Consider the following 27,773-nt stretch of genomic DNA (forward strand, 5'->3'; position numbering starts at 1 on the left):
GAGGGATTACACGACAATAAATACTGATAGGTAGATCGTGGGGAATATACATTAAAAAGTGTGCACTAGTGCCAACTCTTTACTCAATATACTTATGACTTCAGCCCTTTCTATCTGTATTTCCCACTATGTATCTACTTACTCTCTTATAATCCCTTCATTTCCAATCTCTCTACAAGGTGGGATGGAGAGAGAAGAAAAACAGGTCTAGCACATGAGAAAGTGTCTACAGAGATTGCCTATTTAGTGTGCCTGACTCATTTTTTTTCTTTTTTTCCCCTTCATCAGAGAGTGGAGAGATTGGATAGGGTGGGGTTATGTACAAGAGGGTAAGAAAGCCCACAATGGGGAATATTCAGTACAGCAAAAGGAATAGGTTAGTACTGTCTGTTTACCTAGCATGCTTGCAGCTCCCAGCCACAAAGACTCTAGGCAAACAGCTGATACTAGCCTTTAATATGTACTCCCCATTGAGTACCTGCTTACTCTCTTGTAATCCCTTCCTCTCCAATCTCTCCACTCTGGGATGGGGGGGGCAGAAAAGGTCAGACACAGGACAATGCATACTAACTGACTATAATGTTAAACACATGACTGAGACAGAAAGGGTCATAAACATGAACCTTAATTGCAAAGTTATTTTTTCTGTGCCATCATAACTTTGAACGGTTACTGCATGAGACGGTGACTAAGGAAGATCTACCTACAATTAAGAAAAGCATAAGGTAAAAGGTCATAAAAGATAAAAAGATTAGTTAATGGTTTTTCCTTTGGATATGAACAAATGGTATTGCCAGATAATGTGGCCTCCTTTGCTTATTTAACTGCCATAGGTACTTGCCAGGCACACCTAATGCAAATGTTTTACTTATGGCTTGGCCAAACATTGAACCAAAATTGTGGTGCAATATAAGTGATCTTAAACAGTGAGACTTCAGAAGATCACGGAGGGAAGGGAGAGACCAAGGTATGAAGAGGAATTTTACTTGAGGGATTTTTTTTCACACTGAAGAAAGATTGCAGTACATTTTTTTTATTTTTTCAAATATGCAGCCTTCCATATTTTATCAACTCTGGGAAGGGGATAACAATTGCAGAATAACAGGAAAGAAAGGAAAATATAGCTGTAAAATAATTGTAATGAAGGGGAGCCAAATGAACTTTCTGGAAAAGGTAAAGGCTGTTTATAAAAAAAATAAAAAATAACATATCATAAGGATGCCCCATTGCCATCTTAGCTCTGCCCCTGCCCCACCCCCCCAAAAAACCCACTGCAAAAGCCAACAAGAAGACATTGGTTATAAGTATGTGATACATTACTCCCTAATGTGCATATGGCTGTCTCCCATTTTTGTCAGGTCCTGCAACAATTTGAACCTCTATCGTACTCTGTGTGTTTTGGACAAGAAAATTGAGTACCTCACCTGGCAAATGCAACATATCAGTAAACCGTAAGACTCTGATAGAACGTTTTTGAAAGCGAGGGTCTATGCAAGGGAGGGAGCAGGCTGAGCAGACCTCTAGACTTCTTAGTCCAGGAACAATGGGGGACACTTTCTAGTAAGCAATGGAGTGCTTTGTAAGTATCAAAGTAAGCTAAAGCTTTCTAAGTGAATAAGTAGATGGTGATGGAAAAAGTCAGAACAGCTAGATGCATATCTCTTTTATTCAAGAAATTCAAAGTTCTGGATTGCATAACATCAATCAAAAATCACCTTGCTTTGAGGCTCTTTTCAGCAGATAATGCTGTAGTCTTCTTAACAGGCATATTCACATTCCTTTTCCTCTTCTGCTTTTGAGTCTTATTAACATTTGATACTATGATAAAAAAGCAAACACACATTCTTCCAGCCAACCATAAAAAAGGCTTTCAGATATGTTAATTTATTGTAAACCTTGATAAAATATGTTAAGATAGCTCTTCCTTCAAACAGTTAATCAAAAATAAAAATCAGTCAAAACATGCCCAATAAAAATGTCCTGCACATCTACAAACTTTCATAAAATATGGTTTACAAGGCAAATACTAACAATATGAAAAGCTCAAATTAGAGCTATCGCTTATACCAACAAGTTGTACAACAGACTTCCACAATATATCAAATGGAAGCCAGTCCTAATTTACCAATGAACAATGCTGTATTCATTCATGTCAGTGACTGCCTCACTTCTTTGATGGTACTGAGCCACCGTTGATGGTGTGGTATTATTATCCTTCCTCACAATTTTACGTATATATATATCTCCTTCAAAGCTTGGGGAAATGGAGCAAGGAAAAAGAGACTATAGCTAGAGAAATCTCATTTTTGTGACCATTGTAACCTATGTCTACAACAGTATTTCTCAACTTTAAGATCAACTAGTATGCTGGCTAGGTGAATTGTAGGAATTGAAGTCCACTAACCTTAAAGTTGCTGAGATTGGGAAACACTGGCCCACAGGTTAGAACATTGAGGCTTGGAGGTAGAAATCAGAGATATTTTGTTTATTAATAGGTGTAATCTCACATCCTGAAAGGTTACCTATCACTTTGGGCCAATTCATCCTCTTTGTATGTGTAAATTTCCATGTCCTGAGGAATTTCTTATAGTTTTGATCGAGTTGCTGATATTTACCAATTTCCTATGAGAGATGCACTTAAGCCAGTTCAGCCAAATATGGGCAGAAAAGGTTCTGGTTCATTATTTGTGACCTGGGGTTTACTAGATCAGGCATGGGCAAGTCTAGTGGGTGATGTTGCATGGCAAGAATGACATACTGTAGATTATGTCATGAGTGATATGGAAGTCACTTTCTTCCCATATTAGGTATGGAAACAAATTTGTAACTGATTTTAGTATCTATCTACAGTATATTCAAGGACCAGGAATGAAGCAAATAATTTTAATTGGGGAAGTCCAAAAACTGAAGTACAACAACTGAAAAGATGCTCCTCTAGGTAGCTTTACCCATCTCTCCCTATTTGCCAGTTTTTAACGCAATACTGTATCACATAGATTTTAGGCAGGGGTTCTTCGGGGAGAGTTTAAAATGTCAAGATGGTGGCTACAACCATGTTATTAAAGCTCCACCCCTTTTCATATACAACTCAAGGCTACATAAGGCAGGGGCTGATCCTGACACAGGAAGAAAATAGCATTTGGAGTATGAGACTTCCCTCTGACCTCCCAATGACTCCTCTTCAACATGCCCTGCCAAAAGTAGGGGATAGAGTACATTTTATCTGGAATAAATACAGGTCTTTTCAATGCGGGAATGATACCTGTCAGCTTCACACCTTTCCATCCCCCAATGCTAAGGCTATTGGAAGCTGAGCTGGTTAATTCACAGCTGGATATGTTCATCATCTTGAGTTACTTGTAAAAACAAGTCAGGATGCAAACATACAATAAATAAATAAATAAATAAATAAATAAATAAATAAATAAATAAATAAATAAATAAGTAGCAAGGGATGGGATGCTATATAATTAAGCTCCAAGGGAAATGGCTGTTCTGACCATTTTTTTGTTTGTTTTTGTTTTCCTGTCTCCCATCACATGTTTAGAATCTCACGTTCTGCATCCAACAGCACTTTGGATTCCATCACCTCTCTGTACAGCTGGGCCCATTCATCAACCAGAGATGTCTGCTATAGCCGGTCTAGAACACCTCCCTCCCCCCCAGTCCCCATTGCTTCACAAGAAATTACAGAGTGGCAAGGGCATGTCAGCAGACCCTACAAGACTGGTTTCCAGAAATCACACCAAAAATCTTCTTCATATCCCCCAATGAACTTCCAAATGCACCAGAAGCCAAAGCAACGGAGAAGAAGTACTCCAACATCTGAATCTCTGACCAAACTGACGCCAAGGGTTCCTTCAACAGTCAGAAGCAGCCCTATCCACATTCAGAGACTTGGAGGCAGGATTTATTTTCTGGACTACAAAGAGCAGGAGCTGCTTGACTGGCACATCCACAAGAAACATTGGCAGAATGAAGCACCACCATTACATTGGGAGAAAGAAGCATCACCATTATATTGGGAGAAAGACGCACCACCATTACACTGGCAAAAGGAAGCTCCACCATTATCCTGGCAGAAGGAAGCTCCACCATTATCCTGGCAGAAGGAAGCTCCATCATTACATTGGCAGAAGGAAGCACCACCATTATATTGGCAGAAGGAAGCACCACCATCACACTGGCAGAAGGAAGCCCCACCATCACATTGGCAAAAGGAAGAATCACCATTACATTGGCAGAAGGAAACACCACCATTATATTGGCACAATGAAGCATCACCATTCTCTCAGGTGCCCAGCAGAGACACCAATGTGCAGGTTGGCATCGCCCCACAAAATGAGGTGGTACAATGGGTAAGTCAGCAGCTCTCCATTAGTCAAAAGTCACATGGTCACACACCTCCTTCAACTAGCCCCAAAGGTCATCACACTCCACGTAAGCCTCCACCTGTCAGAGTAAAAAGCCCCAGACCCCGGACCCAGACCCCTGTACCTTCTCCAAAAGATTTGCTGCCTCCCCCATTCATTATCTGTCAAACTACTAGCCACAGCAATCTCAAGGCACCAGCCAGTGTGCAGATTGGCATCACCCCTCAAAATGAGGTGGTGCAGTGGGTAGGTCAGCAGCGCTCCATTGGTCAAAGGTCACGTAGCCGCACACCTCCTTCAACTAGCCCCAAAGGTCGTCAAACTTCACCCAAATCTCCACCTGTTAGGGTAAGAAGTCCCGGACCACACACCCAGACTCCTGTATCTTCTCCCAAAGATTTGCTGTCTCCCCCATTCATCATCTGTCATACTACTAGCCACAGCAGTCTCAAGGCACCAACAGATGGAAATCTGAGTAGTATGACCCCCAAGGAGGAGTTAAAAGACGTACTTAACCTGCTAGCACAAAACAAGAGCCTTTTGACAAAGCAGCCTGGAAGACCCAGAACTCCCAAGAAAAAGGAGAAAGAAGTTCATGGCAAAAGACCAAGTATCTCCAAGGAAAGTGCAGGAAGAACAGGCAGTCCTAAGGACAAGCCAGCAGAGACTCAGATCAGCCTGATGCTTGACCAAAAGATACACCGATTGAGCTGGGCTAAGGACATGACAGAAGTCCCCAAAGAGAGTGGAGACCTCCCTAGCCCTGCTCGGACATCATTCTTAGACCCTACTTTCATGTGCCAGAACCAACTGGAATTGCCTTGTGTTCACAAAGCACAAGTAGAACTGCATCAGGAAAGTCTCAAACTTGCAAAGAGCCCTCCCAGGTCTCAGTGTCTGGCCCATGCCATTGTGGAATCATTGGATATAGACCAAGCTACACAGGATCTACATATGTGCCTGGCTAAAGGTCTGAAGAATGGGCGTAGCCAACCAAGTGTAGAATATCCTGTTTGCTTGTTATGTGGCCGCTGCGCTCCTTATTGTCCGCACCCCCATCCCCAGCACGGGCCTTGCCTCCTTGTCTATCCACGGCTAAGTGTACAGGATGGAGAGGTTTACATGAATTTGGGCTTCCTCCTTAAGATCAAGCGGCATGAGGCCAGCAAATGGGGTCTGGTGCAAGGAAAGGATGCATCAAAGTTGCAACACAGCAAAGAGCATCCCTCCAAGCGAGAGAGGAGTCCAAGCAGGAGCAGGAGCAGAAGCAGGAACGTCCATGAAGCAGCACCTCCATCCTGGGCCCCAGAGAGGCCATCTCACCAAGCCAGGCTGCGATCTACAGAGGCAATTGATCTGAGAGCCAGACGGCACAGGGCTGGTTCCAGGCCATCCAGAACAACAACACCTAGATCCTCTCCACGTTCACCTAAAATGGAGCCCCAGCCACAAATTCGAAAGCCAGCCCCAGAGGCAATCCAATCCAAATCCCCAGAGAAGCCTCCCAGCATTCTGAAAAAGCTCTTGTTGTGCATCAGGAAAGTTTGGGCGAAGGTACAGAGGAAAAAAGAACACTCCTCCACAAAGCAGAGCTCTAGGGCATCCCTCCAGAAAGCATCTTCATCTCAAAATCTGGTGGTTCCTTCAGCGACTTCTGGTTTTCAAGCCAAAGGTATTTTGCACCATAAGCAAGACTCTCTTCCTAAAGATGCAATGACTCGTACTCACTTGAAACAAGGACACCCCTATGGTCGTAGAAAAGTATCAATGAAAGTCTCAGAACCTGAAACATTTCACTCCCACAAGAAGGTCGATAGCTACCGTGCAAAATCAGCTTATTCTGGAGCACCAAAAAAACATTCTAGACATTCTCCCGCAATGCAATTACAAAGAAGCCCCTGCAAACACCCCAGAGATCAAATGTATTGAGGTCTCAATAAAGATGTGGCTTGCTGCCAGTCTCTGCGATCCCTCTCCAACAAGGATCTTCTTGTCACTCATCTCGACAGATAAAACACAGCAGGTCTGTGTTCTTTTTTTCCCCAGGCTGCAAATAAACTGGCTGGGCTATTATATATTTCTGTATTTTGAAATACCACCTTTGCTCAATTCACATGGGTTTCTCTGAGAAGGGAAATGTAAAAATTGCAGGGAAATGTAAAAATACATCTAACTAATTGTCCATCATAGCACTATTCCAGAAAAACCATCTGCTAGATTTATGGATTGTAAATGTTGGTTTGGGGATCATGAGCTTACCACACAGCCAGGCAGAGAGGAAATTGGGCTCTAGGGAGCACCAAGTGGAAGCATGTGGGACGAAAACATTGGTGAGGCAGATGGCAATATGATCAATGTTGCAGCTTTGGATCAAATTGAATACTGGATGGACCGGTAAATCACATTATTGGAGGAAACTGTCTAATTACTCATGCTTAGTTTTCCTGGTATACTGTATATGCAGAAAAAAAGAAAGGGAGATAAATAATAGATCCACAAAAAGACAAAAGAGTACAGCTCAGTTTTGAGTAGATTTTATATTGGAATCAGGAAAAAAATGGCAGCTGTCTGTAAGCATCCTTAGAAGTAATTGTATCCCAGTATTTCTCTATGCCATCACCTTTCTCTTATGTCCTCTACTAGCATTAAACTCTATGATTCCCCCCATTCTGGCTCTGAGGCATTAGTATTACCTGCTTTGATTCACTATGTTTTGCACCCAATTATTTGTATCTTTACCCTTGCAGCTTATGGCTGTGTTGTTTAATGATCTAGATTTTATTTATCAAATTTATACAGTTGATTCTCAACTTACAACTGATCATGGGACTTTGTCCTGGATTCGATTTTTTTATTTTTCCCTCTTCCGACTGTATTTTGGGTGCTCTGCAAATGCCTGCATTTACAGCCATTTTTAGGGCCCTGCAGTCAGAATTGCAATTTACAATGGTTTTGCTACAAACCAGCTTTTACTTCCAATTTTGGGCAAAAACCAATAAGTTCACTTAATGACCACTGCAAAAAAGGTTATAAAATTGGATCTGGTCACCTACTTTATGATCATTACAACCTTTAACAGAAATTGTGGGCTTAATTGTGGCTATACATTGAGGACTATCTAGATACAGAAGGTGCCCATCTCATGAATGACTTTGGGCAGCATACATTAGTCAATAAAAAAGAATACATACGGGTCTGTACAATCCACATTATTTCATCAGTTAAAACATAAGGAATAATTTTTCCCTAGAGAAGTTCCAGTGCTTCTGTTGACTTTCTTCAGGCTCTGCTCAATATTTTTCCTGGGGTGAGGGGTAAATGTAATTTGATTCCTTTCTGTATTAAATGAACTCGTGTAGAAGTGGCCTGTCCCCTTATGTACCTGACCCCATTGCCTAAAAAAGAGGTTTATTAAGTTTTTGAGCCAACCCAGCCAGTGTCCTTTGTAAACCCCATTTTTTAAATAAATCACAAACCAACTGGGGCAAAGAGAACATTTACAGCCACTTATTGAACCCGAATGTCTTCAACCAATTTCTTTCCATTAGCTAACAAATATGTTTGGCCTTCCTTTCTAGTAGGATTGCAACTGTCCTTACAAAAAGGCAGTTTTTTATTCTGTTTTTTTCCTACCACTGTATTTTGTCCAATGCTCTTTTCTAATGACAGTTTATTAACACTACAAAGTACAGGTAATCCTTGACTTGCGAGCATAACTGAGCCCAAAATTTGTTGCTAAGCAAAAAAGTTGTTGAATTTTGCCCCAATTTATAACCTTTTTTGTCACAGTTGTTAAGCGAATCACTGCAGCTATTAAGTTAGCAACATGGTTGTTAAGTGAATCTGGCTTCCCCATTGATTTGCTTGCCAAGCACCCAAATTTTGATCACGTGCCCACAGTATGCTGCAATGGTTTGTGGGGAAAATGGTCATAAGTCCCTTTTTTCAGTGCCATTGTAACTTCAGTCACTAAACAAACTTGTAAGTCGAGGTCTACTATACATATGCATTAGAAAAGCAGGGTAGAAATACCGAACAGAAGAATAAAAGGAATCGAGGCCAAGTTAAACAGGAGGCAAATATGAATTCTGTACTATTTAAACAACACACACTGAAAATGAACTTGCTATCAAGCAAGCAAGCACACAAAAAAAAATAAAATGGTATCACTGCCACTAAGTGTAACGAGGTAAGCCAATTGGCTGGCTTGATCAGCTTGTTGCCATTCAGCATGCGTACTACACACTGAAGTAGCGCACAAGGTTATATACAACTCATTTCGGAATTACTTAATACAACTGAATTAGAAAACCAAAAATAACATCCAAAATATCTTATATATATTTAAAAGTTTTAATTTTAACTGTGTAATTAATATTTGGTGCTGTGTAATAATATTTGGGGCTGTTATTTAATTTTTTTTCTTAAGTTTTGTACTGTTGGTTTTTTATTGTTGTTAGTCGCCCTGAGTCCTCTAGGAGATAAGGCGGCATATAAGTCCCATAATAAATAAATAAATAAATAAATAAATAAAATATCTTTACTATTCTTATTACCAGTGCTTTTTTTGTAAAAGAAAAAGGTGCCAGAACTCACACGTCGTACAACCCACCTTGCCTAACCTACAAGGTTCCATCCAAAAAAGGTGCCGGAACTCCATTCTGAGCGTTCTATGAGAAAAAAAGCCCTGCTTATTACTATACTACAGTACCAGGCTCCATTCAGCGTTAATACGCTGGCGAAGAGCCTGCCAGCGCCGAGCTCCTTACCTCGCTTCTGAGTGTGCTACAGCTTAGGCATTGGCTAGCAAGTTAACCAATGATCGTTAAGGAACAGAGAAACCGGCCAATAGGAAATAGAGGAAGCTAAGGCGCGCGCGGGAGCAAATTCGAACGGCGCAGTCAGTGTCTGAGGAGGCATTTCACGGTGGTATTTGTTTTTCTCCCCACTCTCTCCTGACTGAGGTAATGTACTGAGGGATGATCAGAGGTCGGCTTTTTAGGTATGGGGAAAGGGAGACGGGGACTGGAACAAAGGAAACGGGCAGGAAAGGGAAATGCTGAGAATTACTAAGGAGTCTGTACTTCCTTATTGATTTGTTTCCATTAGGTCTATCGCCGATCGGGGCAGCAAAAATCCGGATGGTCGGTGGGTGGGAACAAAGGACTGCTTTGCCGTTTTGTGGCTATGTAATGGCCACCCGCATTTTTGCAGCCCTGATCGCTTTGAAAAAGTGGGAAGAGATCTGGGGGAGTTCTGAACCCCCGTCAGAGATCCCTGGATTGGATCGCGAGTTTCAGAAAAAGACCTTCACGTTCTTTGCTTTTTTTTCCTCGTTGCTTTGACTTTGCTTCCTCAAAAAGGTCAGGAAAGGAAATTTCGGTTTAGGTTCTCAGTAAGCCAACCTGCCTGCATAAAGAAAATGAGTGAGGGGGTGGGGATGGGGGGAAATGTAGGCTGGACAGAGGCTCAGGCAGGGTGGTGAGTCATTGAATATTTTTGACAGCCTACATTAGACCCTAAGCACCTCTCATCTGCAATGTCATTATTATTAATTCCGCAGCATGACATGAATAGATACTCATCTGATTTTGTTTAGTATATAAGTAGTGTGTACATTAGGTGAGGGGGTAGTTCAGGTAGGCCGTGACTTATGACCAAAATTGAGCCCAACATTTCTGTTGTTAAGCGAGACATTTGTTAAGTGAGTTTTGCCCCATTTTAAGACCTCTTGCCACAGTTGTTAAGTGAATCACTGCAGCTGATAAGTTAGTAACCTGGTTGTTAAGTGGCTTCCCCATTTACTTTGCTTGTCAGAAGTTTGCAAAAGGAGATCACATGGTCTCAAGACACATGGCCATAAATATGAACCAATTGCCAAGTATCTGAATATGGATCACATGATCATGGAAATGTTGAAAAGATCATAACTGAAAAATGGTCATAAGTCACTTTCTTCTGCCATTGTAACTTTGAATGGTCACTAAACAAACAGTTGTAAGTTGAGAATTACCTGTACATTGGAAAAAAATAAGACTTTTCAAGGTTTTTGTGAGAATTCTAATATCTTGGTCCTTCTCACTCAGCAATGCCTTTATATGTGTTCAACTCCCACTGTTCCCACTGTCCTCAGCAGAGCTATGACAGCTGGGATATATACAGTGTTGTTGTCCAGCATAATGTCTTCTTACTGGTCCTTGAAGCTTACAGACAGATGTCATATTCAAACCTATCTTGAATGTTTAAAGACATGCTCTGCCAAAACTGCTGTTCAACATATATTGAATGGAAGAATGTCTACAACGTTTGAAGTTTTTTTTCTTGGAATCAGGTTATTGATTTATTTAATGATGCTGGCTTCTCCCTAGATTTTTTCACCATCTGTAGCAATGCCAGAGATTAAAGCTGAAATCTTATGCTTGCAGAGCTGGTGCTTTACCATTGAAATTTGTTTTGGCATGCCTATCTATATATTTAACCAAGTATGTTGCAACCACTATTAGAAGAAGTGATAAATACATCAGATTAGCTGCTACTTTGTAGATGAAGGCAGTATAAATTGGCATAAGAAAAAGGCAAGCAAGGACAAGTGAGAGATGCAGGTTCTTGTGCCAGCTTTACTCATTTTAAATTGCCTAATGAAAAAAATGCACTTTCTAAAACATACATTTGTAACTTATAATAGGCTCTTTACTCAGTATGGCAGCTGTTACTCCAAGAAAAAGAAAACGCTGTTACAATAGGTGAGTTTTAAAAGCCAGTCATAAGGATATACTGCATTTGTATTTGTTTTATTTATATCTCACTATAATCAATCCTCATCAATTAACATGATATAAATGAAAATAATTTTAAATAACCACAATAGGCATAAAAACTAAAGAATAATAAAACAACAACTCAGAGATAAAACAACAAAAATAGAAGCAAAGATGGCTGAATCTGTTTGAATGCCTTCTGGAATAGTCCTGTTTTTTATCTTACTGAATGCCCTCAGGGAGAGGACAGGATGAACTTCACAGGAGACTGTTCCAGAGAAACTCTTGAACGTCAGTGTGTGTGTGGTGTGTAGGTGTAGGTAGGTCTTAGCGTATTTGGGTCTTTTCCCATGTAAGATTGAGGGTGTCTTGGCAACGTTTCGATGATGTCCCACTCGTCATCTTCAGGCTGGTGTCTTCAGCTTCATGCTTTGCTCGCACAAGCACGAAGCTGAAGACACCAGCCTGAAGATGATTAGTGGGACCTCGTCGAAACGTCACCAAGACGCCCTCAATCTTACACGGGAAAAGACCCAAATACGCCAAGACCTACATACCTGTACCCGTATATTGGAAAGCTACAAATCAGAATTGTAGTATATGAAGTTATGTACTGTTAAGTACATAAAGCACATTAAACTGTGATATATTCTTCCTTATGTTTAATATTTTATTGTCCAAATTAAGAAGGCAAAAACTGAGCTAAATTTACATTTCCCGTTTAGAAGAACAAGGTTAAGATGCCTCAGACCCAGTGATGTTTTTAATTCAAATTCAGTTTTAAAAAAGTACATTCAATAGAAGTTTTGTTTTAATGTCATAGATTGAAAACTTTTTAAGTAAGATATTATTTTTTAGCTATAATACAGTAAGGTTGCTGAATTAGTTCTGAGACAGGTAAAGAACAAATGTGTGCTTTTCATAGTTTACAGCTGGTAAATGAGACTCCAGTGAAAAGATTGAGGATGGAATTCACTGAAGAAGCATCTCCAACAAAAAAACCTAGTTTCCAAGATAAAGAAGGCCAGCACTTTCTCCAAAGGTCAACCAGCTTGGAGAAACTTAATACTTCACCACTGGAGACAGCAGATGTACCAAAAGTAAAATCAAATGCATTCCCACAGAGAACATCGCCAGTGTCTGGCACTATATATAATTCCACTGTGCCAATCAATTCCTTTTACAGTAAAGTAAATAAATTTCAAAGTATATTGGAAAGAAAACAAGCAAAGGAATGTCATATAAATTCCAGAAATGATTACGCAAGTTTACCTATTGCTAACAAGACAGAAGTGGTACAGGACAAGATGCAACATCTTAAAACTTCCAGGCGCTTAGCTGTTTCCAAGCAGGCCAAGACTTTATCAAGAAATACCAAAAAAGCTAAAATGGAAATTGCTGTACCTAAGCCTAAGGGGAAGGAGAATAAAAATTATGCTGTAGAAAAGAAAATAGAAGGTCCTTCCAGAGTTCTAACCATGAAGTTCAAACCTATGTTAAGACTCCAGACAGGGGCAGCATTTTTTGCCACTGGAAAGAGGGGGAACTGTGACTCTAAGAAGCTGTTTTCACCACGAAAATCTCTCCAATTTGTTAACAATACCACAGAAAGCAAGAAGCAGGACAATCTTCTCACAAATACCAAAATGTGCTTATCTTCTGAAAGTAAAGCAGCTAAAACTGGCAGGGCAGAAAACCAAGCAGATGCATCCTCAAAAGAAAATCTTGATATTGAGGATAAGAAGACACTAACATGTAATAAAAGTCATATTAAGGACCCTTTGTGTGAAGTGAAACCATTACCAAATTCTGGGCTGCTTCAAATTTCTCTGTCTGGTTCCTTGGAGTCCCCAGCTCAGAAAGAAACTGATGCCAGGAAAGAGGTATGCGTAATTTATAAACATTACTAATTTGTCTGGTACAGGGGTCTGCCACCTTGACAACTTTAAGACTTGTGGATTTCAGCTCCCTGAATTCACTTAAAAATATTTGAACTTGCCCTCTTGTTAAATGAGTTAATTATTAGTTTTTATTACTAAACAATATTAGCTGACTTCTCAGAGAAGCTGGAATAAAAAAAAAGAGGACTGATTACTCTGTAAAATAAGCAAATAGAAAATTTTATCCAGCAATGTCCCATTGGTGATCAGGCCATGAATTATTTTCTATTGGAAGTCATGAATACAATTTTAAAAGATGATCTTTTCAAACACACATGACCTAACTTTCTTTCAGCCTCCCAATATTCATGGCTGATAGTTAGATTTTATCAGGATAATAGATTAGGAAAATACTACCTGTACTTGCATTAGGTAGGTTTGGCAAGTCCTTTTAAAAATTAAGCAAGGAAATAATCTTTCTCTGGCAACATTCTTGGTCATTCTGTCATAGGAAAAGCCATTAATCAAACTAGCCACTTTAATCTATTAACTCTAGTCATAGTCTTGCATCTCTGTAACTATAATATGAATTTACTTTATGTTTTTCTTTATTAACAATGGTTTTTTCAGTATTAAAATGTATCTTTCCACAATACTTTATGCTCTCTATGGGGCTGCTTTGTTCTGTGGAATATTATGTCTTGTACAACAACAAAAAATTGTCAAGATCTCACACGTTGGGTGAAGTCAGCTTGCACTTGAAAGGAGATGCTGCTTTCCAGTTGTGGAAAAAATGCAAGAGAAGTCTTTTTATTATTAAAACTCAGGCTAAGTATTACCAGGGCATATATCTGAGTATATGCAAGCATTTCCCCAGCTCTTGTAAACATTCTTTGTATCCTTTGATTAACATCTGTAAAAAAAATCACTTTAAAGCAAGAAGTAAGCAAGGTTAGATTTTCCTGTTCTCAGTATGTACATAGATATAATTTATACTTTTGTGATGTGAAAGTAAGACTAAATCTTGAGACAATGGGAATAATTTGTAATTCCAGTGCTTGTCCTATTGCTGAGTCCACTTACTTGAGTACTATTGTTAAGATAACCACTTACAATATCAGTGATCACCCATTACTCCCCCCCCCTTTCTCCAGCCAAGAAAGATCAAAACAAAACATCTTATTTTCCTGATACTTTATCCCTGAGGTGTTCATTTGGTTTTGAGTTATTTTATTTTGCTAAATTCCCCAAGAAAATGGCCCTCAATCATCCAGCAAAGAGGACAGAAAAATAGGAATTCCAATTCAGGGGTAATTTTCTCCCATTTATTTCAAAAGTTGTAAGACATCTTTCATAATTCCAAGCAGCAAAAGCTACCCAGCTCTGTCCCATAAGGTAATTTTTCCCCTGCTGTTGTTTCTCTTCCTCAACCAGAAATCCTTTACAGCATTCCAAAATTAAACAGTACTGTGGAAAATCACCCCAGAGAGGGAAATATTAAAAGGGCAGAAAAATATATTTCCTGAAAAGATATTGAAGAACCAGAAAAGCATGCCCAGTTTGCTTAATAGCCCCAGCTCTCCCTCCCACAAGCCCTGTACAAATGCAGATGTAGGAAGCCCCAGCTAGAAGCTTAGGAAGACAAAGACCTAAAATCTACATACCCCAGCCCCAGGAAAGCAGGATATAATAATAATAATAAATAATAAACCTTTATTGTCAAAGTACAACATGTGTACATTGAGATTAGCTGAGCCTCTCCCCGTGCTCCCTCCCCCCAACACACAGTGACAACAAACCCTCCATCCTAGGACACCATGTGAACCAACTACACCACACACCAGCCTCCCAAGTCAATTCTGCATAGGTTCACAGAGATTATATCCCATTCAAAAGCCTAACAGCCCACGGATAAAAGCTGTTTTTCAGCCTGTTGGTACAGCTGGCTATATTCCTATATCTCCTACCCGATGGTAGGAGAGTAAAGAGATACCATCCAGGGTGTGAGTCATCCCTGAGAATTTTCCTCACTCTTCCAAGGCAACGAGCCCTGGCGATGTCTTGTGCTGTGCTCACTACCCTCTGTAGTACTTTCCTGTCCGTGGCTGTCAGACCAGCATACCAAACCACAATACCATACGAGAGGATGGTCTCTATAGTAGACCGGTAAAAGAGGGTCATTAGCCGTTGTTCTACCCTGTTCTTCCACAAGACCCTAAGAAAGTGAAGCCTCTGTTGGGCCTTTCTAGCCACCTGGGTTGTGTTAACTTTCCAGGTCAGATCTTCACAGAGGTAGACTCCCAGAAATTTAGAGGAAACTCTCTCCACACAGTCCTCCCCGATGTAAAGTGGGGCAGGTTCCTCCTTTTTTCTCCGGAAGTCTAACACCATCTCTTTCGTCTTGCCGATGTTTAGGTGCAAGTTGTTGTTACTACACCATATGGATAGTTTTTGTACCTCCGCCCTATATGCTGTCTCATCCCCACCTGTAATAAGACCCACCACAGTTGTATCATCTGCGAACTTGATTATCGCAGTGGATGGGTCAGATGATACACAATCATATGTGTATAAAGAGTACAGGTAGGGGCTAAGCACACAGCCCTGTGGCGTGCTGGTGCAAAGCTTCAGGGGAGTGGACAAAGCAGACCCGACCCTCACTGTTTGTAACCAGTCCCTAAGAAAGTCTTGAATCCAATCGCAGATGGCGGGGGAGAATTTCAAGTCAGTCAGCTTCTCGATGAGAATGCTCGGCAAAATGGTGTTGACAGCTGAGCTGTAGTCAACAAAAAGCATCCTGACATAACTTCCAGGTTTCTCGAGATGACTTGCTACAGAGTGTAAAGCAGTAGCTATGGCATCGTCTGTCAACCTATTTCCCCTGTAGGCAAATTGATGTTTATCAAAGTCCAGTGGGAGGCATGTCCTAAGATGTTGGAGAACCAATCTTTCAAAGCATTTCATGACTACAGACGTTAATGCAGTAGGTCTGTAGTCATTCAGGCATATGAATATGAGTCAGGACATAATAGGATTAACCCACCACCATCAAGAATACCAGAAAGGCACACCCAGACTCAGGTCAGAATAGTGACACAGGAAATACAAAGCCTGAAACAGGAAATAACTCCAAACAAAAGGCTCTAGAAGGGTATAAAAACCCACTCCCTACATGTGCTCAGCCTTTTTTTTCCTGCTAGAACCATCTTTCTGTCTGGCTCTCCTCCGCAATAAACTGTAACCTTCTTCCTAAAGCAGTTGCCATGTTGTTTATCCCCGGCTTTGACTGAACCATGATGAAGACTTCCTTCAACAGTACCTTATACTAAGTTTTCTTCATTTTATTGTACACTGCCCAGAGTCCCTCTTTGAAGGAAATGGGCAGTTCAAAAATGTGATAAATAAGTTCAAATGCCCATCCTGTTGCACTTGTACAGATGTGTGAAGCATATATATTTTAGCCTTAGTCCTCTTTTTTCCTTTGTTGCGGCAAACACTGTATTGTTACATCTGTATTATTTTTCTGGTTTCCGTGTTTGTATAGTAGCCAAATTCTATGTATGCTTCATTAGTAAATCACTTCTTGAACCCTTTGCTTTCCCCCCTATTCTTTGAACCTACTTTTTGTTTTTCTTCCATTGACCTTAATATGTTATACTCCAGTAAATTAATTGTTTAAGATTACTGTGTAGCTGCTAATTATAATTATTGAATAACACATGATTGTTTAATGGCCCTTTATGACATTTGCATCATTAGTAATTTAATACATTATATTGACTTTATTATAGTTTAATTTTCTACTTTCAGAATATATATTTTCATAACCTGTAGGGTTCAAGGTCCAATAGAATTGGCACTGAGGGACCCTTCAGTTTGTATAAAAAAAAATCTTTTTTGTTGTTGCTTTTTTGACAGGTTTTGGACAATATCTCAAAGAAACCATCTGACAGTACAAACAATTATAAAATTGCCTCTTCCAGTAAGTTATTTATGGTTGATCCTATAAACAATGATTATGAATATTTATAGGGACCAGGATTGGAGTGCCACATTCCTGGTCCTCGCTGAATTCTCAGCATCCATTGATGATGGTGCTATTCTGGACCACAGATTTAGAATAGAAACCATCATATTGTAGTGGTTTCCTTCTTTCCCACAGGGGTAGTTCCAACTGGGGGCTGAAAGAATAGATCTGCCCTGAGATCTCTATTTTGTGAAGTACCCCAGCCCCTCATTTTCTTCACTGTTTCCTACCTTCTACATGAAACTACTGGAGCAGGTCATCTGTTGGCATGGGGTCCACTATCATGCTTCACGGCTATATGTCTCAGCACCAAGCCAAGCAAATGATGTAACAGGAATCCTAACTCAGTTCCAGGAGATAGCGAGTGTTTAGATGGGTAGAAACAGATTGAGAATGATTTATTCCAAGACAATGGCTTTGGATTTGTGGGCCAGATGATTCTAGAGAAATACCATCTTTGATTCTGAACTAAATTGTAATATATATCAGGTTATCTGAGAGATCATTTTCTCCCAATCTGATCAGACGGAAAGAGGTCAGCTCTTTCCAGGTCTTGTATATTATCTGGTGTGACCAGAATGGATATTTTTAGCCATTGCCTTCAGACTTTGATATTACTTTGGCATGAAAACCTAGTTTCCTTCACTCCTAAATTTCAGGAGGGTAGTTGATACCTATGTGTTCCATCTACTGCAGGAGAAAAGCTTGATTATAAGTGATCTTTGGAATCCATCAGGCTTATGACTTTGTGTGTGTGTGTGTATGTCTATAAAATTTAAGCTGAACTTAAGGATCAATGTAGTTTGACCACCAAATATTAACACATCGTATATATTTATATAATATTTTGTGGTCAAGCTATATTGATCCTTAAGTTCTTCAGCTTAAGCTCTTCCTTTTGAGATCTGGAGCACAATGTTATGAATAATGCAAATGGGTGGATATAAATTTTATGGATACTCTTTTTTCCCCCCTTCCAATATTATTTTTGGCAGACAGTGTCCATTCTTTATTCAGAACATTTTCCAGCAACAAAAAAAGGTATGTCAGTTCTGTAATATTCTCAATAATTATATAATGCAGATGAAGAATTTCCTATGGAGGTAAGTCCTTGACTTAAGGCAATCAGGACTGGAATTTCCATGTCTAAGCAATGTAGTTGTAAAGCATAATGACGTTACTTAGCAACAATAGTCTCTGCAAGCTGCAATTGTCATTGTTAACCAAATCCTACGGGCATTGGGCAAGTCAGCTTCCATCTTCAGACATACAAATATGGAAGATAGCAAGAAATAGGTCCTAGGTCAGCAGGCAGGGGTAAGCCTCTGAGGCTGGGGGAGGGAGGGAATGAGGCAGTGCAAGGGAGGTTTGGGGAAGGTGGAAAGGGATGCACAAGAGGTGCAGGTTGGGAGGATGTGAAGGAGGCACATTGAGGATTGTGGAGATTGCACAGAGGTGCATGAGCGGCCAGTGCATTGTGAGCACAAAGAGTGAGGGAAACTTAACTGCAGTGCCTTGCAACCTTCCCTGCCAGCCTCTCAAATGACTTTCTGGGGAAGCAGGCAAGGAAGATTGCAAATGGTGATGGTATGATTGTAGGGTGCTGTAATTGGTTGCAAGTGTGACCCAGTTGCTAAACAGATTGCAATCATGTGATCTCAGGGATGCCTGGATAGCCAGAACTCACACGATCACCATTCATTCAGCACTTCATAATTTTGAACAGTCACTGATCAAATGGATGTAGGTCGAGGACTACTTGTAGTCCTTTTATAAGCCAGAGAATCAGAGTTTTTCTATACTCTCTTGTCCTTTCCTCCACCACCACCCCACACACAAATACTTCAGAGCTAGCCTATGCTCCAGCAGCTGTTATTGAGGTTATAACTTCTAAATTCCTTCTCCAAGATTATTTCTATGGCTCCCTCTAATGTTGTGGAAAATTTCTGCCATCATAAATTATACTGATCTTGAAATAATAAGTCATGGCATTTTGCTACCTAATTAGCTGCTGTTGGCATCACAATTCAGGTTACCAAAGAACAAAGATTCTTTGCTGAATATTATTGTCCTTGAGTAATCCTAATAGGCAAATTGTTACGCCTGAGGAACTGTGCTTATTATTTATTTATTTATTTAATTTGTATTAAATTAATTTGTATACCGCCCTTCTCCCGAAGGACTCAGGGCAATACATATTAAAAAACAAAATACAAAAATTAAAAGCGATTAAACAACAGTGCCCATGAATAAATTAATACATATTAAAAAGTTAAAACCGATTTATAAAACCCAACCCCATCCCATCAGGCCAGGCCAGCTTGTTCAAAAAGGTAGGTTTTGAGATCGCGCCGGAAGGAGCGGAGGTCAGGCGCCATCCGGAGCTCGGCCGGAAGGTGGTTCCATAAATCCGGCGCGCCCACAGAGAACGCCCTCCCCCTGGGGGCCACCAGTCGGCATTATTTGACCGGTGGCACCCTGAGGAGGCCCTCTCCGTGGGAGCGTACTGGGCGGAGGGAAGTTGACGCTGGCCGCAGGTGCTCCCCAAGGTATTCCGGACCCATGCCATGTAGGGCTTTGTAGGTCATTACTAACACCTTGAATCTCACCCGGAAGACAACTGGAAGCCAATGCAGCTCGCGGAGCAGAGGTGTAACATGGGAGTGTCGGGAAACTCCCAACACAACTCTCGCGGCTGCATTCTGTACCAGTTGGAGCCTCCGAGTGGTCTTCAAGGGTAGCCCCATGTAGAGAGCGTTGCAGTAGTCCAGACGAGAGGTCACGAGCGCATGAGTGACCGTACGTAAGGCATCCCGGTCTAGATAGGGTCGCAACTGGCGCACCAGGCGGACCTGGGCGAAGGCCCCCCTAGTCACAGCTACTATATGGTCTTCTAAGGAAAGCTGTGAATCTAGGAGGACTCCCAAGTTGCGAGCCCTATCTACGGGGGGTAATAACTCACCCCCCATAGAGAGGGATGGGATATCCTGAATATCCCGAGACGCCGGTACGCACAGCCACTCAGTCTTGAGTCGAAGCCTGTTCCTCCCCATCCAGACCCGAACCGCCTCCAGGCAGCGGGACATCACGTCAAGGGCATTACTGGGGTGGTTTGGGGTCGAAATGAAAAGCTGGGTATCATCAGCATACTGATGATACCCAACTCCAAAACCACGAATGATCTCACCCAGCAGTTTCATGTAGATGTTGAACAGGAGAGGCGAGAGGACTGACCCCTGAGGGACTCCACAAACGAGAGGCCTCGCGGTCGACCTCTGCCCCCCTGCCAACACCGACTGCGAGCGTCCCAGGAGATAGGAGGAGAACCACTGAAGGACCGTGACTCCCAATCCCGAGACGCTGCAGCAGGATACCATGGTCGATGGTATCGAAAGCCGCTGAGAGGTCTAATAGGACTAGGACAGAGGAATATCCCCTGTCCCGAGCCCTCCAGAGATCATTCACCAGCGCGACCAATGCCGTCTCCGTGCTGTACCCGGGCCTGAAGCCCAATTGGTACGGGTCTAGATAATCCGCTTCATCCAGAACCAGAGGGAGCTGATGCGCCACCACACTCTCAACAAACTTCGCAAGAAAGCGAAGGTTGGAGACCGGACGGAAGTTATTTAACACAGCTGGGTCCAAGGCAGGCTTCTTGAGGAGAGGTCTCACCACCGCCTCTTTCAAGGCGGAGGGGAAACTACCCTCACTCAAAGAGGCAGATATAACCGCCTGGAACCAGCCTCGTGTCCCCTCCTGGGCTGCATAAACCAGCCAGGAAGGGCACGGGTCCAATAAACACGTGGTGGAGCTCAGCCTCCCCATAATCCTGTCCACTTCCTCCGGAGTTACAGGATCGAACTCCTCCCAGATAACATTGACAAGACCACCCGTGTCCTGATCGTCCGACTCTGCCCAGTCGGAGTCCAAACCGGTCCGAATCCGAGCGATTTTGTCCGACAGATGTTGACTAAACTCCTCGGCACGCCCCTGCAAGGGTTCCTCACTCACCTCCTGATTAAGGAGGGAGCGGGTCACCCTAAACAGGGCGGCCGGGCGATTATCTGCGGACGCGATAAGGGTAGCGAAGTAATTAAACCTCGCCACCCTTATCGCTATGAACCAGGATATGCTTCCATACTGAAGTTTAAGCTCATAGGACCAGCAAAGCCTGCTTATTGGGGGCAAAACAAATAAAACATTGTATTAATTATTACATCATTTGGTTTTGTTAATCACTCAAAGAAAGAGCAGTACTGTCTTAGTATTATAAAGACAGCATATCTGGGTTGCAAAGAATTTGGCTGTAAAGAATTTCTGCTTAAAAATAAAATATAAATATTTCAAACTATGCGATAAAAACATTGCTACTCCTTAGACTACTCTGATACTCTGCCCATATACTGACTATACTACAACCAATTAAAACATGCTAAAAAATTAAATTGTACGACAGCTGTTAAAGAGTTCTTTTCCTGCTTCCTTACAGTATATACCATTATATTAGAGTGTTAAACTAGAATTGAAGTGCCTATTGGAATTCTGATCAACTTCGGTCCCTTGGCCACTGTGCATATCAGCCTAAATTGGGTCATGGGATTTGTAAAAAATGAAATAGAAGAAATAGCTACAGAAACATTGTATACAAAGTCCTCTTTTAACAAGCACTCATTCAGCAAATGTTCGAAGTTATGACAGTGCTGAACAAGTGATAGTTATGATCAGTTTTTGAAATTTTGGCTGTTGCAGCATCCCCACAGACACATGACTGGCCTACATTTAGAATGGTTGCAATGTCTTGCAATAACATGATCACCATTTGTGATCTTCCTTGCCAGCTTCCCATAAGCAAAGTCAATGGGAAAGTTGGCAGAGAAGGTTCCAAGTTGTTCCCAGTCTTGCTGATTTTTTTTTCCTGAGAATCCAGTTATGTAATATGAGATCACACCTGCAGCATGCTGTCCTCCTGCACTCTATAGCACACACCTGCCGGGTCATGTTTATACAACACCACAGTACCTTCCCACATTGTGTAGCAGCCCCCCCCCCCACACACACACACCTCTTTTGCAGCCTTGCTCGTGCTACACAGCAGCAGCCACTTGTCTGCCCACCAGTCTGCTTGCAAGTCACTTGGGCCTTGCAGCTTCCTGCTGGCTTTCCCATTGACTTTGCTTGTGGGAAGCTAGCAGAAAGTGATCCTTGTTAAATGACTCGTGATACTCGCGTAACAATGGAAATGGGGACTGACAGGATTGCCATCACCAAGTGATGCTAACCTGACCTTCGCTCTTTCCGCCGTGATCTGAAAACTCACCTATTTGAACAAGCCGGCCTGGTCTAATGGGTTTGGGGTATTTTAATTTGTAATTTGTAATTATTTATTGTAATGGGCTAGTTCTATTTAATCTTATTTTTAACTTTTGTATTTTGTACTTTTATTGTATTTTTATTGCCCTGTACACCGCCCTGAGTCCTTCGGGAGAAGGGCGGTATAGAAATTAAATTAATAATAATAATGTGACATGGCACTTACGAACACATTAACGGTGAAAATTACCATTAAGCAAGGGCTACCTGTATTTGAACTGAAGATATAGAAGGATTACCTAGAATTCGTGTTCACAATGCCATTGAATTAAGCAAGTAAGCAATCTGTGATTTTCCTGTTATGTTTTAAATATTGGTTCTTATTACCCTAGTCAGCATTGGCCAATATCAAGGGATGGGACTTGTAATTTAAAAGAGTGCAAGCTCTAGTGGCACTGATTTCTTAAATGTAAAATTCCATGTTTCAGCATTCAAAATTAACATGGCTTCTGCTGGGAGAAAATTCTTCCTCTTGTAGCCCTATTCGTTAATGTTAGTCTTAAGAAATGAAAACCTATATATTCTTTATGCATCTTTGTTGGTAAGGTGTAAATATCTTTGTTTCAGTCTACAGACTCTTCCAGATGAACAACCATCATCACATGTACAATTGAGTCCAGTAAACCAGAAGTCTCCCTCCCAACTAAAAATCAACAAGAAGACAAAATTATTGTCCAAAGGCTTGAAGGATCAAATGATCATTGTGAGTATACTTCTTGCAGCCATCATTTACAAAGCTGATAGACATTCCACATTTTGTTTCTGAATGTGTATATTAAAGTACTAAATGGTCTCTCCTAATATCCTAAATTGGACAATATGACATGTTAATATCTTCTGTGCCTTTACAGGACGCTGGTCAAAAACATATTGGCGCCACCATCTGCAAATCATGTGGCATGGTTTATTCAGCTGCCAACCCAGAGGATGAAGCACATCATGTCCAGTATCATCAAAGATTTATTGAGGGAATAAAATATACAGTAAGACAGAAGTTAGATATACCATAGAGGTTTTTTTTATTCATAGCTAAATTTATTAATCTAAATCTTTCCCATATTCCTTTTGCCTTTTTTTGGTAGAGCTGGAAGAATGAACATGTAGTTGCAGAATACTGGGATGGAAAAATTATCTTGATTCTACAGAATGATCCAAAATATGTTATCAAAAAGGTGCTGTGCTGGAGTTTTTCTAACCTTGTTTCTAATTTTTTGTCTTAGTTACTTATCCGTTCCAGGGTTGTTCCATAATTCTTACATTTTGAGAGGAAAATGTACGTAGACAGTATTCCCAAATAATAAATAACTCTCAGCCCAAGTTAAATGTTCTTGTAATTTAAGAAATTACAAAAGGAAATTTTCCCATTTTCTAATAATCTTAGGAATTATCTTTTCTTACTAAATATATTGCATGGTTTGAATTTTTAAAAAGTTATAAACAAAATAGCTTGTGTTCAGTTTTTAGGAGCAACTTTCCAGCCAGCTTTTTTTGCGTTAACAAAATATCCAACGCTTACTGCTTTCCAAAAATCTTGGTGGCCAGATAGAATTCCAGGAAAAAATGCACTTTTTATAATTCTATAAATAATAGCTGTTAGAAATGTTGCCTGTTGACACCAATCTAATTATGTAACTAAATTACTGTGGGGTTTTTTTTCCTTATGTAGGCTGACGATATACGCAAGCTTGTAGATAATGAACTTGGTTTTAAACATGTGGTACAGACTGATCCATCACAGACTAAAACATATTTGTTTGTATCCAATGAAAAAAAGATAGCTGGCTGCTTAATTGCTGAGCCAATCAAACAGGTAAGTAATTTGTACTGTTGAATGAAAAATCTGAAAGAAATACTTTTGTTCTGAAATGGGTGGGCAAGCCCAGAAATGCTCATAGAGTGTTGACCAAGTTCAGTAGTTTGAATCAGATCCTTTTATATTGTTTTTATTTAAAACATAACTTAAAACTTATTTAAAATAGAATCTTATAACATACATGAAATAATAACAATAAGATGCTAATTATTTCAAATAAAAAACAGTATAGCTTGAATATTTAAGCTTGATTTGGTAAAAAGATCTACAATACACACAGTCACAAAAATAGAAAGTTACAGTGTGTATCTACAGTAGTTTTTATGAGCTTACAAATAGTAATGATGTATTAAAACATTTGATGCTGTTTTCAAGAAATTATCTACCTGACATCTGGGAGAGGATGTCTTATTGGGCAAAGCTTTACTGCTTTTAATTTTCTGAAACCAACAATTAGTCCAGGAAGAAATAAAAGAACAACAGGATAACAGAGTTAGAATGGATCTTGGAGGTCTTCTAGTCCAGGGGTGTCAAACTCAATTTCATTGAGGGCCGCATCAGCATTGCGGTTGCCCTCAGGGGGCCGGGTGGGTATGGCCAGGGTGGGCGTGGCCTACTGGGTGGGCGTGGCTAGAGTACGTATGGCCTACTGGGTGGGCGTGGCCAGCTCTACATCGTTGGCATCAAGGGTACCTATGGGGGCCTGGGCAGGAGTGGAATAAATCTGAGGGTCTCTGGCAGGAGGAGGGTCTCTGGGCCAGGGCCAAGGCAGTGGAGGCCGTTCCCTCACTATTTCCAGGATGGCTTCGCGGGCCGGATCTGGCCCCCGGGCCTTGTGTTTGACATATCTGTTCTAGTCCAATCCCCTCCTCAAGCAGGAGACCCCGTAACATTTCAGACAAATGGTGGCCCAATCTCTTCCTAAAAACCTCCAGTTTTAGAGCAGCCACAACTTCTGAAGGCAAGTCATTCCACTTGATTAATTGTTCTAACTGTCAGGAAATTTCTCCTTACGTTCTAAGTTGGTTCTCTCCTTGATTAGTTTCCATCTATTGCTTCTTGTCCTGCCTTCAGATGTTTTGGAAAATAATCATTTCTTTTAAGTCCAAAGGAATGTTTCTTTTCAAGAGATGGCTGCAGCTTTTACAGCAATGCTGCAGCTACTTCTGGGTTGCCCCCATTTCTCTGGGAAACCGGGAGACCTGGGTACCTCATAGAAGGGAATTTAAGAAATCTGATCCTTTGCTGTGATCAACATCTTTGAATTTTACCTAATAGTATCAGTGAATAATGATGGGCAAATAATCTTTGCAATTTTACTCTATCCATATTCAAGAGTTCTTTGGCCGAGAAGAAGGATTATCTTTCTGGGACAAATGTTCCTTACAGTAACCATTTTATTGTGGGGGAAGGTAGTATCTACTGATTTTTTTTCTGTTGAAGCTAGTAAGAAAGGTTGTGCATGTTTTTGCATTAATGCAAGAAGACCTATTTGGATCCTTGCACTATCCTCTGTTCCATATGTGATAGGAAGAGGAAGGTGGTTGCTTAGTACCAAATCCACATCTTGGATGGAGATTTGGAGGCAGCTTATTCTGGGGTGAGCTGCAGCCTCAGTAGCAATCACTTAAGCTTCCCTGCAAGTTCTCGAGAGTCCGTTTCCCTCTCCCTTCTTGCAAGGAACATGAAAATCTTAATCCAGATAGTGAGCCTTTTTTCAGTGGATGCCTTGCTATCATTCCTTTAAAAAGTCTGCAAGGCACTGGAGCAAAAGAAGTGCTAGCAAAATCTCTGCTTGAGTTTCTTTCTTAAGTTGTGGACTCAACTTCAAGCAGTGTTGGACACCATGGTTGAAACGATAATCAAGAAGCAGGGAATTATCAGTTCGTGACTCACTCTAACAGATAACTTTTTGTTCTTATCTAAACTTGTGACATTCATTATCACTGTGTGAAGATGTCATGAAGATAATTTGTTGATAGTTGTGTGTACTTGTAGATCAATTCGTAAAGAGTTAGGATACTTTGGTAGATGTAGCCCAATATATGCCATATAAAATTTGGGAAGCAAATGTATTCTTTAAAGTCCTGTAATCCATCCTTTAATATCAGTTAGGTACTGTTTAAGGCAACCCTTCTTTTCTGCAGGCTTTCCGAGTGCTTTCGGAGCCCACAACAGTGGGGTCCCCTACTAAAAACAGCTTAGAGCATCAACGTGCCTGGTGTTGCTCAACAAAGCCAGAAAAGGTCTACTGTGGGATTAGCCGAATCTGGGTATTCAGACTGATGCAGAGGAAGCACATTGCCAGCCGTTTGGTGGATGTGATGAGGTAAAGAAGCAGTGCTGGGTCCAGTCTGAAAAGTTTGTAACACAAAATATGACATAAGTCTTATTTTCAGATACAGGTAGTCCTTGACTTACAACCAGAATTGAGCCCCAAATTTCTGTGAGACATTTGTTAAGTGAATTTTGCCCCATTTTATGATCTTTCTTGCCCCAGTTGTTAAATGAATTACTGCAGTTAAGTGTGACAGGTTGTTAAGTGAATCTGGCTTCCCCATTGACTTTGCTTGTCAGAAGGTTGCATGACCCTGGGAGACTTCAGCCATCATAAATATGAACCAGTTGCAAAGCATCCAAATTTTGATCACATGACCATGGGGAACGCCACAACAGTCGTGTGAAAAATGGTCAGTCACTTTTCAATGCTGTTGTAACTGAATGGTCATTAAATGAACTGTTGTAAGTCTAGGACTACCTATATTCTTTTCTGGAATATAGGTATTTTTCAGCTAATTATAGAGAGTATACACTCATGTTCAATGGAGCCAATCTTAGGGGCATGGTTGCATGTGTCTTATATATAGCAGTGCTGAAAACAGCCTTCCTTTAATTATTCTGGACTTGCCATTTTATTCAACTGAGCACAGGATAAAGATGATTTATTTTGACTATTTCATTTGTTAATATTGTAATAGTTGATTTAAACTTTTATTAAATAAATATAATAAACAATTAACTATTACTATTAAATAAATATAAACAAAAGCACAATTGGGTTCTTATTCTGCTTTGATACTTTTTTCTTCCAGGCAAACTTTTTTATTTGGCTGTTACCTAAGCATCAATGAAATCGCCTTTTCAGATCCAACACCAGATGGGAAACTATTTGCAGCAAAATATTGCCAAGTACCCAACTTCCTTGTTTATAATTTCATTAGTTAAGACTAGGTTTGTAAAAATGCAAAGCAGAGTTAATGAGCCCATCTCTTTCAGCAAGGACTATTTTTTTATAAAATTGGTTAGCACATTGTTTTCTGCTTTAATGTGTTAAAGTAAATTTGAGTTAGTAGCTTACCAGATACGTATTTGGTATGTGAATTCTTTTTAAAAAGCTTATTCTGAAAGTTAAATTCTGAAATTGATTGTAAAATTTATAATGTGTAAGAAAAGAACTCCTAATTGCTCTAGGTCTTTATTTGTGCTACCTTCAGTGTATTCTGGCAAATATACTGATTTCTTGCAGACTGATGAGACTGAATAAGCAGGGTT

The 27,773-nt window shown here is 40.6% G+C and overlaps 1 protein-coding gene across 1 annotated transcript; it reads left to right on the forward strand.

The window, feature by feature from the left end:
• Positions 1–11,072: 11,072 nt before the first annotated feature.
• Positions 11,073–27,756, forward strand: ESCO2 (establishment of sister chromatid cohesion N-acetyltransferase 2; the record flags this gene model as incomplete). The annotated part of the gene is made up of 10 exons (XM_081326803.1): positions 11,073–11,116; positions 12,057–13,014; positions 16,930–16,993; positions 18,034–18,079; positions 22,976–23,111; positions 23,260–23,391; positions 23,491–23,580; positions 24,075–24,218; positions 26,369–26,550; positions 27,314–27,756. The coding sequence occupies 10 exons, from the start codon at positions 11,073–11,075 to the stop codon at positions 27,444–27,446; spliced, it is 1,929 nt and encodes a 642-aa protein (XP_081182929.1). The 3' UTR covers positions 27,447–27,756.
• Between the last annotated feature and the right edge of the window lie 17 nt (positions 27,757–27,773).

Source organism: Vipera berus (genome assembly GCF_964194415.1).
Source record: "Vipera berus genome assembly, chromosome: 1".
Classification (NCBI taxonomy): Eukaryota; Metazoa; Chordata; class Lepidosauria; order Squamata; family Viperidae; genus Vipera; species Vipera berus.